This window comes from Medicago sativa, chromosome 2 (genome assembly GCF_051527215.1).
Source record: "Medicago sativa cultivar Bolivia chromosome 2, Bolivia_mono, whole genome shotgun sequence".
NCBI classification, from domain to species: Eukaryota; Viridiplantae; Streptophyta; class Magnoliopsida; order Fabales; family Fabaceae; genus Medicago; species Medicago sativa.
The window spans coordinates 1,350,450-1,365,124 of NC_140750.1; the positions used below are offsets into that span (position 1 = coordinate 1,350,450).

The window sequence follows — 14,675 nt, forward strand, 5'->3', positions numbered from 1 at the left end:
ACTAATAACATACAAATCTCGTTAACAAGATTTCTGTGGAAACCATCGGCTCCTGAAGCTGCACACAAGAAAAGAAAAAAGTGTCAAGACATTAATGCAAGTCAGGTGACCAGAACTCAATGAGTTTATCAAGTGAATAAAAGAATCTGAATCATCTGATGAAACAACTTATGCTTTGAAAAAGTAATTAGAAACTACTCCCGCCTTCAACAATTCCAAAATTAAGCACGCAACAAAGGTAAAGTGCAACAACTTGCCAACAGTTTTTCCTTGGCACAGATGTCACATTTGAAACAAGAAAGTGTCACCATTTAAGACCTAGTACCTGATAGGTACCCCCATTGTGGGAAAAAAAATATGAGGGTCTTTTACGACCCAGGGTCTAACTTAAGACCCTCATCTTTAAGTGGTCCCCACACACTTTTTTATTAAAATAATATGTTAGTGGTGAAATGTAAATGATTAAGAGTTAGTGGTGGGACCCATTTAGACTCTTTGTTAGAAGATCTCCATTGGAGTGACTGAATGCCTATTAGGTACTGAATACCTATTAGGTACTGTTATTAAAAAATAATAAAAAAGTGATGTGTACAAGTGAGACCCGTTTAAGACCTTCAATTTGAAGGTCTCCATTGTGGATGCTCTAAAGACCATTCCATAAGGCACAAAATTACTCCAAAACTCTAATTTGAAAAGATCTAAATATTAACATAACACTAGAAATCCTTGATGTTGTGACCCAGATCGTGGTCACAGACCTTTATTTAACAGCTTGGTTCTTAATACCCTTAAGTTTATCCCCAATCACAAGAATTATCCGGAATTGGAACCAAAATACAAACTAACAGTAGTGGCATAAAATTCAAAAAACATCAATCCACACGATGCAAACAAAACCACTGCACCACCAGCCACTAAAATCCAACCAAAACAGAACCAAAAACAATAAAGCCAAAATGCAGGCCTAACTCGAAAACATCCAGCTACAGAGACTCAAAACCTTGACTAAAAACCACAAAAATCACAGAAAATATACATGAGACAGCACCAGAACTACCAGAGAAGCCACTCCATTAAGGTGAAAGGATTTAAGTCACATGTGAGACAACAAACTATTCGGAAGAACAATTCCATGGTAAACCCTCCGATGAGAATCAAAGTTGATGCAGTTTTTACTGGCATATAAGCAATCATGAATATATCAAGACATAAATATAACACCCTGATACAAAATGGTCTAAAATTATTATTTCGGAATGTTACGCTTATGCATGGAAAATTAATATTACATAATTCAACCAGTTCAAAAAATAACACTTCGTCCAACTTGAGCATTAAAACAAACAAGGATGCACACCAAAAGTGAACAATCTTGACTAAAATGTAGTACAAGACATCAAAAGGAAAATTACATAGTCTGGTTCATCCAAAATAAAACACTCAAGGGCGTAAACATTACAAAGATCCATAAACTTAACACATAGCAAAATACCAAGATTCAATAATCAATTATCAATCTGCAATGCCCTTACTTTTCTGCGCACGCGCGCGCGCGCACACACAGACACACACACACACACACACACACACACACACACACACACACATATATATATATAGGGATTTGCTAGAACACACCCACTAGTTTTTATGTGGGAGTGTTTTAGCAAGTTATAACTAACAAGTTAATAAATACACCTTAAGGTGTATGTTGCTATAACACACCTTCTAAAAAAAATAAGTGGGTGTGTTCTAGCAAATCCTATAGGCATTTGCTAGAATACACCCACTTATTTTTTAGAAGGAGTATTTTAGCCTGTGAATAACTAAAAAGTGGTTAAATACACCCTAAGGTGTAGCTTTGCTAAAACACTCCCACATAAAAACTAGTGGGTGTGTTCTACCGAACCCCATATATATATAGCATGCATCACATATATAGCATGCATTTCCCTAGCCGGCTATTACCCTGTTATAGGTTGCCATTGAAAACTAGGTACATGGAAGTAAAACATTACATTATATGTCACATTTAAAATTCTTTCTTCAAACAGGACTGGGGAGGCAACCGATTACAGATCAATCAAAGTATCAGAAAAAAAAAAGAAAAAATAACATAACATCCATAGCAAACCTTGATGTTTTAGCACAAATCGCAGTCGCAGGCCTATATTTTAAATCTTAGTTCTTAATGCCCTTGCTGCAAGCTTCTGCCTCATCATAAATCATGTGAATATAATTATTGCATTTTGTGGATCAGTAGATTTTACAAACCTTTTTCTGCCTACTAAATCACCCTTTATTATTATTGTTTATTCCTTATCCAGCTTAACTACCAAATATCATATATAAAACAAAACCAAATCTACAAAAAGATCGTTTAGATCCAAGTTGCATTTAGCGAGAAAATATAAACATTATATGCTATCAAAAGACACACCCGTATCCCTTTGAGAAAACAACTACTCATTTAATCTATATGCACAATTACTGCTCTGCAGTTAAGCAACAATCTGAATTTAGCATACAAGTACTAACTAAATCATTTAAAGATCTCTTTTCGTGATCTTGTGCAACGAGACTTAGTCATGATCTAATAATAGCTCATAGTTCAAACCGCCAAATCTAGCAAGTTGCATGGTAAAAGCTAATGAAACGACAGGAAGGATAGAGAAACTACTACTTACACAGTTTATATGTTATCAATGAACTAGAAGTTGACATGTTGAAGAGGCCTTCAGGCTTGGGGACAACTCTCTTGTTATTTCAGACGGGTCTCGCTTCACTCCAAATTGTCATGGTTTGTAAATTTTTTGCATTTTTCAAAATATATTTCACTAACATAAGGTCACTGTGATAGGCATTAAAGTGTTTAATGGTGCAAGTTCTAAGATATGATGGAAGGCATTGTGGAACAAATTCTGGTTCCACCCAAGGTTTCGTCCAATCATATTGACTATATTCTTCATTCCACGTTCTATAGTACTCGTCCTATAAATAGCACACATGATAAAATTAAACATAAAGGCGTGTTAAGAAAAGATAAATCGACTATGATTCTTAAACTACACAAACCAGATGAAGTTCGAGAATTTGTAGGTTAGGGCATTGGTGAAGCACTTGTACTACGAAATCCCATCTATTGTGGAGCTCCAAGTGGATCAAATTATGAAAGACAGTAATGTCATCATAACAGCGTTGCATCTGATATTTGTAATGGAAAAACAAACTATCAAATCAAGGCAAAACTCCGGAAAAATACACTACAAGGTCTATGAAGTACCAACACATGATACAACACAAAATACTAGAATTAATTTGAGAAAATGAAGTTATTTGAATGTAACAATCACATGTGAACATTGTAATGGAACAGACCTTGTAGTCATTGTTGTAGTACAAAGCGGATGCATCTACAGAGTGAAACCGAAGTAGAAACAGCTTTCACCATATAACGGGAATACGCAAACGAACATTGATAGATATCTGCTTTAGTCAATTTCGGTAAGGTTAAGATGAATGTCCCGATAATTATGACCGATGTCTATACGAGACAGTCGTAGATCCTCAAGAATTGGAGATCCAGCTAGAAGCAACAAGAAATCTCGAATCTCGTTGAAATAAATGAGCTGCAAGGAAAGAGTTTTGAGAGATGGTGAAGCGACAGAGGTCGAGAGTAACAAGGGTTTTACATGTGAAAATAGTTGTGGGCAATTTGGAATAGTCAAAAAAGTGGCGATTGTCATAGTGATCCTCAACATCTACATGGAGATAAAGATGGTTGAGTTTTCGGGCGGGTTGAACAAGGTTGACCCATTTGGTAATATGGGGAAACCCTAAGTTATAAGCAAGATAGGTATTACCGAGTTGATGAAATTAGAAGCAGTGGCGTCCCGAGAGACCAAAACGGAGTACACAGATTCGATAAAATGGTAGTGGGATTCAATGTCATAGACTGTGATGGAGGGAAAGTGGAGATTGGGAACAGAGAGCCATAGATGAATCCAACGCTTTGATAAAACGCTTGAGGCGACAGCCTCTTTCGTCGTCACCAATGAGAGAATGCGGCAAAGATCTCATCAGGCATACTGCTCACCCTATCCACCGTCGCTTCTATTGATTGCTGCATTTCACCGTCTTCTTCACCCGCTGCAGCCATAACAGGTGTAAATGAAAATGAAGATTCCAATCAACTAAGTTTTTAAGCACCATCTAGATCCTCATACGGTGGATGTGACAAATTTGCCCTTCATTTATAAGTACAAAATGGGAGGGAAAATGTTAATAACTACTCTTAGGCTCTGTTTGGATAGCTTAAATTTAACGGAGCGGAATGGAACAGAATGAATGGAATGGAACGGAACGGAATGGAACGGAATAAAGATATCATTCCACTGTTTAGATATTTTATGACGGAATGGAACTAATTTCCCATTCCATTGTTTGGGAAGTCAACAGAACGGAATGAGCTATAACTTTTATTCCAATTTTACCCTTTCATGTAAAAAATAACATCAAATAAACAATAATAAAATTATTGACTAGCTGAACATAATTAAGGACAAGAAAATTGAAGATTATTCAAATCTGTATCATCCCATGAACTCAGTACCTATGGCGCAGCTTCTCTAGTTCCATCATTTTTATTGGCTTTTAAAATATTAGAATTATTTAAAAAAAAATTAAAAATTACTTAATTGATAATACACTTTATAATGAAAAAGTTGAGTACTCGAATAAATTATTTGTTCAAGTTAATCTCCATATTTTCTTGCATGTCTTTTATTCTACGTCCATATACACAACTAATGATGTTTCTCCCATAAAAAATAAAAAATAAAAAACACAATGCTTTTGAATTATTTGTCAATTACGTTGAAATTTTGCTCTATGTTGTTTAGAAGAAAGATAAACAGAGAAAGAAGAAGAAGAAAGTCGTTGATGCACTTGAAAATAAATGGCCGGAAAAAAAAAAAAAGGAGAAGTGGAAGGAAGATATGGAAAGTGATGAAATAAAAAATAGGGGTGAAATGATAATTATGTAATAAAGAAAGTCCATTCCATTGCATACCTCCCAAATTGGATGGAATGAAAAATAAGAGGAAGTGGTGGTATAGGATGGAATGGATTCCATCATATTCCATTCCACTCCATTAAAATTTTACAAATCCAAACAATGGAATATGATTTCATCCCACTCCATTCCATTCAATTCCATCACATTCCATCAATCCAAACATGGCCTTAGGGGAGGGGAGTTAAGATCTTCTCCATTTGATTAAAATAAATGGACATTGTTATTTGGCGAGATATAGATACAAGTATGTAGTGGATCTCACCATTATGTGGGTCCTACCACTATTAATTATTTTTAAATTTCGTGTTTTTATTTTTTCAAATGGACGAAATGGAGAAACTAATAAATGGAGAGGATCTTAACCTTTGTTTAAACTTCTAAAAGTATCAGAATTTTATAATGAAAATTGTGTAGTTATGCTTTTACATAAATTTTACTTGTATTTGCAAGACAATTTCTTTTTGTGGCTTCCTTAAACAACGTCTTTAAGACACTTGTTAGCAAAACCCTTATTAATATTTCTTCATCCTTTACATTAAAACAAAAAGTTGTATTGTCGTTTAATGGAGAACAAGAATTTTAATTTTTGTTCTGTCACTAGTCTTCAATTTGTCATGTCCAAAAAATTGTTTTACAAATTAAACATTATTCAACTACAGCTATTTTGCCATGTCATTTACTTTTTAAGATATCAAACACACATTATTTGTATCAAAAGTAATACAAAAATAAACTATTTGCAAAAACTATCAAAATTATTATAGCATTTACTACTAGATGTCTTCTCCATGTTTGCAAAAACTATCAAAAATAAAACTATCAATTCTTTTTGACCCTTTTTTAAACATTTTATTGACTATATGTCTTCTCCATGTTTGGATAAAATTGTATTCTTATTTACTTTTGGAAGTGTTAAAAAGGTAAGGGAAGGGAGAACAAGAAACTATACAAAGTACGAACAGCTAATCTCATTGTTGGATAACACTGCAGATGTTCAAAAAACCCATTAATCCATTGAAATTTTTACACTTGATCAAATACAAAGAATGGTTCTTTTGACATCTAAACCTGATTTTGCTTTGGATCATGTTGTTTATTGGTTGACCCTTTGGGATCAATTTCAAGCTTCATAGAGGATAATATATTTCCAAATGAAAGGCCTGCCAACTTTCTGGCTTTGACCTTAACCCACCAAAGCTTTTCAATGTGGTTGCATAACGGAATTAAAGTATAGATATTAATTAAAATTTGTCGGAAACTTCTTCCATTGTCAGTGCATAACTAGCATCATTAAGTTGTAGTCCTTGCATGGCTTGTGGATCCTTCTCTAAGCAATATCTTTGTATCATTGATATGTAACATCATTGAAAATCATAAACGATACTAATAACATAAAAATCTGATTAACAAGATTTCTTTGTGGAAACCATCGGCTCCTGAAGCTGCACACAAGAAAGGAAAAAAGTGTCAAGCCACAAAGTAAGTCAAGTGACCAGAACTCAATGAATTTATCAAGTGAATAAAAGAATCTGAATCATCTGATTAAACAACTAATGCTTTGAAAAAAGTAATTAGAAACTACTCCCGCCTTCAACAATTCCAAAATTAAGCACGCAACAATGGTAAAGTGCAACAACTTGCCAACAGTTTTTCCTTGGGAGAGATGTCACTTTTGAAACAAGAAAGTGTATCAGAATCAAAAGAACCAAAGCCAGGGTAATAAAGACCATTCCATAATGCACAAAATTACTCTAAAACTCTAATTTGAAAAGAAAACAACTATATCCAAGCAAGAGAAAGTAAAGAAAGCTCTATTGTGCCAGATAAACTTGCATGGAGAGAACGGAGCAAGCGTGACACCAAATATTTAGATCTCTCCTCATTTTGGCGAAGCTTAAGTTCATGGGAAACCTCGTCTGAACATAGCAGATCAGGAGCAGATCCAGTTATGTGGATGGCAGATTTTGTTGTAGGAGAGCAGCAGGAGAATAAGCTGGTGTGAAGGATGGTTTAGACTAAGATTTTGTTGAAATGTTAGGGTGATATTTGAAGCAACTGTATGGACAGGGATCTGGAGGATGCTCAGTCACAATGGGAGGTGAAGGTAAGGATACTTCACAGTCAAAACAAGGTGTCTCAGCGGTTGTTAGGGAATATTGGAGAATAAGAGGGAGCTTCATATGATGAAATTAATGGCTAAAGAGTGATCAATTAACTGTAGGGATGGAGCAGGTGGGTAGGCATGTAGTGTATGTTTTAGAAAAGAAGATGATCTAATTTCTAACTTTGCCAAAAACTACATTATCAAGACCAAGATTTTTTCAAGCAGAGCCACTTATTGTTTGAGCTATTTGTTTCAATCTATGGGGAAAAATTATTGAAAGAAAGCAACCGTTTGCAGGTCAATCACTGAATCGGCTGAAAATTAACATGCAGCCACACTTTTCATACCATCAAAATATTAGAATTTAGAGCCAAGTTATGCGCCAGAATCAGTATAGGAGAAAATTAAAGCAGAAGAAATAAAGGCACTTAAAAATAGCAACAACCATAAATGCCTTAGTAAGATATTGGAGGATGGAAGAGTTTCCAACCACAGAATTAAAAAATGCATAAGACTCACAAAGAAACAAATGCTAAGTTAAGAACAAGATCAAAACAGTGCTAGAATACAAGCTAGTTTTTTTCAAAAATAATAAAAAGAGCATAGTAAGATATTGGAGGATGGAGAAGTTTCCAACCCCTACTCCTCTCAAAGAAACGTCTATTTAACCCTCACTAATCAATTTCTATCCTGCTTTATCTGCTTTGAAAGTGCTTAAAAGGTGAAAGCCTCGTAGGTTCTTAATAAGGTTTTAAATTTTTTTCGCGGTCGCCACGCAATCCTTGCTATTGCAGAGAATCGCTGTAAAATGTGGTTACTTTGACCTCAATAGCGGTCATGCTGTGGTCACAGGAACAACACAGACCTTGATATGATGACCAAGATCGAAGTCCCAGCCCTTAATCTAACACCTTGGTTCTTAATACCCCAATCTAAGCATTTCCCTAATCACAGGTCATTTGATTACAACATTATGTGGAGCAGTAGATTTTAAGCACCTTTTCCAGCCTACTAAAGTACCCTTTATATTCCCTGTTCCTATGAAGCACGGAGTGTCCGACACCAACGCATATAATTACACAGAATTATGAGATTTTTTCAAATTAATAGCGGTGTCAGCGTGTCAGTGTCCGTGCTTATGCAGCTTAAATGCCTAGTAACCTATGACAATAAAACCAAATCTTCAAAAAGGTCATTTAGATCCAAGTCCTTATTTTTAATAGGGCCATCAAAAGACAAGGATTCCTCTGAGAAAACAACTACTTAATTAATATTTGTACATGCTTCCGGTGATGCATCAAATCTGAATTTAATATGCAAGTGCCCAGAAAATGGATAAGAATTGATCTAATTGAAGTCATAAACAGGTAGACGTGTACAAAGTAAAGAGGTAGACAAGGACAAAGTAAATCATTTACAGATCATTTTCATTAACTTGTGCAGTGAAACAAAATCATGACCTTCATAATAGTTCATCGTTCAAACCACTAAATCTAACAGTTGCATGGGAGAAGCTAAAGAAATAACAAGCAGGATAGAGAAACTACTACTTACATAGTCTATATGATGTTATTAATAACCAAAAGTTGACATTTTGCTGATGCCTTTGGGCATGAGGACAATTTTCTTTCTAGTTCATGTTGTTCAATTTTACTCGAGATTGTCATGGTTTGTAAAAGTCTTGCATTCTTCAAAATATATTTTGCTAGCATAAATTCACTTTGTAAGCCTCCATTGTCCTCAATAGTGCAAGTTCTAAGGTGTGATAAAAGACATTGTGGAACAAATTCTGGTTCCACCCAATCTTCTTGATCATCTTCTTCGTTCCCCAATGCCACATATACCCCCTATTTATTGTACATAAAATGAATCAAATATGAACGTTGGTTAAGAAAAGATAAACCAAATATGACTCTTAAACTTAACAAACCTCTAAAAGTTTGAGATTTTGAAGCATAGGACAGTGGTGAAGCATTTGTACTACAAAATTCCAACGATTGTGGACCTCCAAGTAGGTCAAATTATGAAAGATAGGAATATCATCGTAAGGGAGCTGACTCACCTATATTATGTAGAAAGAAACTAAAAAATTAGGGCAAAATTAAAAACAAAAAAATAAATCACATTGTTGCCTTTGCTTTTTCTATGACACTCAATTGGGGTGGAGCAGTTAAGTGTATTCAACTGAGGTCTATGAAACACCGACACTAGACACGACACAAACATATCAACATCAATAATAATATTTAAAAAGTTGAATTATTGAAAGTAATCAGATGATTGGTGTCTATTGTCTGATACACACACAGACACTAGACACCGATCATTTGTTGGTTGTCGGTGCTACATGGATTGAGGGCATGCATGCATCATATTCATAATAAAACGAACCTCGGGGACTTCATGGTATTTTGTGGACAGCTTCTGAAACACCCCTACAAGCAAATTTCCTAGGATATCTAGCATGAGTGTTAAACTCGGCATCGGGTACATTAAAATTACAATAAATAAAAACTCTCTGAATAAAACACAGAATTTCTCACCTGTTAACTCAGAAATAGTACCACTGACGTGTACTTTATGTTATTCAGCTACTTCTGCTTCTTCATCAAAAACCATCCCGTCGTATAATAATTCGTATATCTGAAATAAATAAAGGGAATGGGGTGAGACAAGATGTCTCAGTGAATTCCACCTATCTTAGGCTGTAGGCAACCTCGGGGAACCTAGGATCGCCATCTGTTTCTAAACTCAACCCATTTTGGATTTATACTATTTCATTTGGCATAATTGAGCGATTAGGGAATAACTAGAATCGCTGTCTCAAATACTACTTTGATTATATAACACGCATAATCATAATCATAACCTTAATCAAAAATATAATCACCATAATCATAACCATAATCATAACCACAATAATCATAATAATCATAAACATGTCTCCAATATATCGTATTTTGGTATAGCTTATACTTTGACATACTTATCTGGGTATGTCTCTAGTTCTTTTCTCATAATAACTAGTTTCGGCTAAACTAAGCCGGAGTTCCATAACTAAAATTCCTCATTTCCAACGATTGGTAAGAAGGCCCATGAACTATTACTTCGTAGCCAATTTATTCTAAACATAATTTTCGTGTTAATATGTGTTTGCTATGTTAGTATTCATGTTGGAGGGTCCTTAGAATTTTTCCTTGGTTCCATAATTTTATTTTTGTTCTCTTTCAAATATTATTCGAATAATTCTTGACTTAAAATCTCATATCATTAATTATACATTTCATTCGTTACTATGAGCCGTACCTCATAGGCTACATTATCTCTCGTTGTAGCAAACGGATAAAAATTCATTACTATGACCCGTACGTCATAGGCTACATTATCTCTTCGTTGTAGCAAACGGAATATACCACATTATCTCTTCGTTGTGGCGAACGGAAATATACCACATTATCTCTTCGTTGTGGCGAACGGAATATACCACATTATCTCTTCGTTGTGGCGAACGGAAATTTCATAAAATATCTATGAGCTTGTTACTCATAGGCTGCATTATCTCTTCGTTGCAGCAAACGGAGTTTTTCTCAATAGTCTCATTTCTTTCTTTCTTTCTTTCTTTTTCTATGAGCATGTTACTCATTTCAATTTTTCTCATCATTTCCATTTTCTGTGATTTTCTATGATTCACTGTGAGCATATTACTCATAGGTTGCATTTCAAATTTTCTTTCAAATCATTTCTATAAGTATATATATACATCAATTTTGTTGTTAATTTCCCTCCAACATTTATACTAACATAAACATACTCTTAACATAAAAGAGATTTTAAGTTACACTAATAAGGATATCTAATTCATAAATTCTCATTCTACTATCTCATATGGAGTACAAGACTCATCCATGTGGAACATATAGCTCATCTCAAACACATTTACAATTAACAGCATAATCATCATTATAGCAATCATTTCAATCCAATCAATTCTAAGCACACCCTATAGAGAGGTTTTTAAGTGGGGAAATTCTATGTTACCTCAACAATTATGAGTTCCATGAAATTCTTACTAATATAACACAATTCCACGATAAATCTCTTATTGTTTCACATGTTTAAGGAACCAAATTCATAAAAACTCATTTTCAAAGGAATTTAAAAACAATATATAAATCATGACAGAAATCACAAAGTAATTCATAAAATGGTCTATTTATTCGTATTATCTTAATAATCTAGCATAATCATAATCGATCTTCAAAGGTGAGATCTAAGCTAAAGGAACTCACCACTAATAATCACTTATGGAATCTTTAATTCTCCTTGATGCTTCAGCTAAATTTCCTTCAATCACTTCTGCCTTCATCTTCCCAAAACAGCCTATTCCTCAAAAAACATACCAAAAACCCGTAAGCACTACCCAACAGAATTTACCAAACTTCAAACGCATTTTTCGAATCCGTTTTTGATCCGAATCATACAAAATTTGTGTCCAAACTGTAGGGAATTGAATGAGGAATCCAAAAATCCAATAATTACTCAATTATGGTTTACACAGCCAGATATACGTCCCAAATACCACAAATCTGTCCTTATGAAAATTTTAAACTAACATGCCAAAATATTCAGCTTTAAAGTCTAACCATCACACTCAGTTTCAACACCACCACTCCATAATACAGCAAAAATAATTCATTTCAAGGTGCTCATATAACTATTTTCATCCAATCCCATATCAATTTCTTTAATCTCAATTTACCAACTTCTCTAGTTATCATGAACTCTCATAACTTGCACATACAATTACTACAGCCTTTAACAATTTCAGTCATCAATTCAACTTCCAACTTAGTAAAGAATTAGTAAAGAACTCACCTCATTTAAAAAATTTCATCTTGTGATCCTTGAGCCAAAATCCAAACTCAAGCCACCAGTCTTGACCACCCTCAACATAATTAGCATCCCTTATGTTTATTCCTTCATGGGTATCTCCAAAAACAAGTTTACAAGTGAAATTCCATGAGTTTGAGTGAAAATGAAGATTTGGGAAGAATATGAGAGAGGGGCGGTTAACCTACAAAGAAAGGGAGGGATAAGTTTTGCTTGCTACACACTTGCAATAACACTTCTAGGAACCCATGGCATGGTTATTATAGTGATTCTTAAGGATTTGGAAAATTTGGAGAAGATTGAGGAAATAGAGAGGGAGGGCCGATGGTTTTTTTGAGAGAAAAGGGAAAGATGTTATAATTTTTTTTTTTTGAGAAGAATGAGTGGAATTGTCTAGAATTCTTTAGACAATTTCCTACTTTTATGGTATTAAAGGGGAAATTACCATTTTGCCCTTAGTTCAAAAAAAATCTCATGGAGGGATATTACAGCTTCACTATATCTAAGCACAAAGACTCAGAAATAGAAAGTGCATTCAGTGGAAAACATGAACACAAACATTGAGTGATATCTGCTCTAGTCAATTTGGGTAGGCTTAAGTTTTGAAACTCTTGAAAGGTAAGACAATCCTCCTCACAATTCAAGTATAACAGAAATAATTCTAGTTCCTCAAGAACAGGACATCCAGACAGAAGCAACATAAAATCTCGATCTTCAACGAATTCAATACAATTCAAACTAAGCTTTTTGAGTGATGGAAAGCCAAATCCAATGGAAGAAAACGAAAAACCCTTAACAGAGAATCGATGGAGGTCGAGACTTACAAGGGTTTTGCAGGTGAATATGCTTATTGGCAATTTGGGTAACCGGTGAATATCATAATCCTCGTCATCATCATCATCATCATCATCATCAGAGTCATCTACAGCTAGATGAAGAAGAAGATACTTAAGTCTGCGTTGAACAACAATGTTGATCCATTTGATGACATCAGGATAGCTGGAATATGCAAAATTAGGTTTAGTGTAATGGACGTTGAGGTAGAAATTGTCTATGAATTCAGAGCGTGCAGCGTAACGAGAGGCTAAAACGGAGTAAACAGACTCGTTTAAACTGTAATTAGATTCAATGCTATCGACTTCGATGTCGGTGAACTCGACATTAAGAACATGGAGCCAGAGATGAGTCCAGCGCTTTGACAAAACGCTAGTGGTAACTGCTTCTTGGGTGGAGAGAAAGGAAAGAATGTAACACAGGATCTCATCCGGTAAACTGCTTATCATATCCACCGGTCTCCGTCGTCTCATTTCTTCTTCTCCGTCGCCTTATCCGGTAAATGTTAGGGTTAGGGTTAGTGATGTTTGGGCAGCGACTGTGTATATGAATGGGCGAGGTGAAGTGAACTATGGGGAAATCTTGGCTCTCAAACATTGGCAACAAATTCGAACATATTTCTTTTTATTATTATAAGAAAATTTCTAATAAGGATCTTTATAGAAAATAAGTAAATAAAATTTTTTTTTTGTCAAGTAGTCTAGTTAGGGATGGCAATGGGTACCCAATGGGCAGGGTACTATAGTACCCATCCCCATACCCGCGTTTGTAAAAAATACCCGTACCCGAGCCCATACCCTCGTGGGCAACAACTTTAGTGTCTTTCCCCATACCCTATGGGTACTTAAGTGCTCATACCCGCACCCGTTACCCGCACTTTAACCATGAAAAGAAAATAAAAAACACCACAATTGAAATAAAATTATGATCCAAAAAATTTCAAATCAAATAATAAAATAGTATGAATCGTAGTATTTAGTCAAATAAAAAAACATCCAAAATACAGTAGAAACTCTTTAAATTAATACTCGATAAATTAATAAACTCTCTAAAATAATAAATTTGTCCGGTCCCGACTTGGGCCAATGTAAAAAATTGAAAAACTCGATAAAATAATAAGATAATAATTTTTCGGGAGGTCCCTTTATAATTTCCGGTCCCAAGAAAATCATAAATTAATAATTCATAGAAACTAAAAAAAAATATATTAAGAATACATTAAACACATTTGTTCATCTTGTTTACATTTACGGTACTTCAAAAGTCATTATTGATTTCCAATGCATATGAACATAGTAGTTACTAATTTACGTTGAGTCCCAAGGTTCGCTGCAACGTAATTCTAAGAGGCGTAGACTAATTTGCCTTTTTGTTTGGTATGTACAGTATAATTATTTAAAAACTCTTTAAATTAATAATTATTAATTTATCGATAAATTAATAACTCTCTAAATTAATAAATTTCTCCGGTCCTGACATTATTAATTTATAGAGTTTTAACTGTATCCCTAGAAAGAAGGAGAAAATAGATATTTTACATCAGTTATACGTTAAAAAGTTGCAATTGCATGTTAAATTCATAATAAATTGTTACTAAAGTTTTTATTAAGTTGCATTAAGCTGTTTTAGGGTTAGGCTTAAATACTTACATAAATTAATTAATTGTACACAAAAAATAAATAAATTATTTTTCATATTATATAAATACATATATATGCGGGTTGCGGGGCTGGGTAGTACAGTGCCCATACCCGTGCCCATACCCATTCA

At 34.4% G+C, this 14,675-nt stretch overlaps 2 protein-coding genes and 1 pseudogene across 4 annotated transcripts in view; all 3 read right to left on the minus strand.

Moving 5' to 3' along the window:
- Window positions 1-14,675, minus strand: part of LOC146943441 (F-box/FBD/LRR-repeat protein At4g00160-like) — a 66,814-nt gene that overhangs the window by 8,067 nt on the left and 44,072 nt on the right. The window lies entirely within an intron of this gene.
- Window positions 2,703-4,241, minus strand: LOC146943443 (putative FBD-associated F-box protein At3g50710; annotated as a pseudogene). Its single transcript, XR_015025570.1, has 3 exons — window positions 3,379-4,241; window positions 3,076-3,204; window positions 2,703-2,991 (listed from the first exon to the last, which is right to left on the minus strand). The product of XR_015025570.1 is annotated as a putative FBD-associated F-box protein At3g50710 (transcript).
- LOC146943444 (F-box/FBD/LRR-repeat protein At1g78750-like) lies at window positions 6,022-13,487 on the minus strand. The gene is made up of 4 exons (XM_085741719.1): window positions 12,896-13,487; window positions 9,112-9,243; window positions 8,736-9,028; window positions 6,022-6,519 (listed from the first exon to the last, which is right to left on the minus strand). Exons 1-3 carry the CDS (start codon window positions 13,376-13,378, stop codon window positions 8,741-8,743), a joined length of 903 nt encoding a protein of 300 aa, XP_085597845.1. The 5' UTR covers window positions 13,379-13,487; the 3' UTR covers window positions 6,022-6,519; window positions 8,736-8,740.

Excerpts from the sequence above, each read along its gene's own strand:
- LOC146943444 (XM_085741719.1), bottom strand. The coding sequence starts at position 13,378 with ATGAGACGACGGAGACCGGTGGATATGATAAGCAGTTTACCGGATGAG. Across the intron at positions 9,244-12,895 it reads TATTCACCTGCAAAACCCTT|GTGAGTCAGCTCCCTTACGA; the intron begins GTAAGTCTCGAC and ends TACATAATATAG. Across the intron at positions 9,029-9,111 it reads AAAATCTCAAACTTTTAGAG|GGGGTATATGTGGCATTGGG; the intron begins GTTTGTTAAGTT and ends TACAATAAATAG.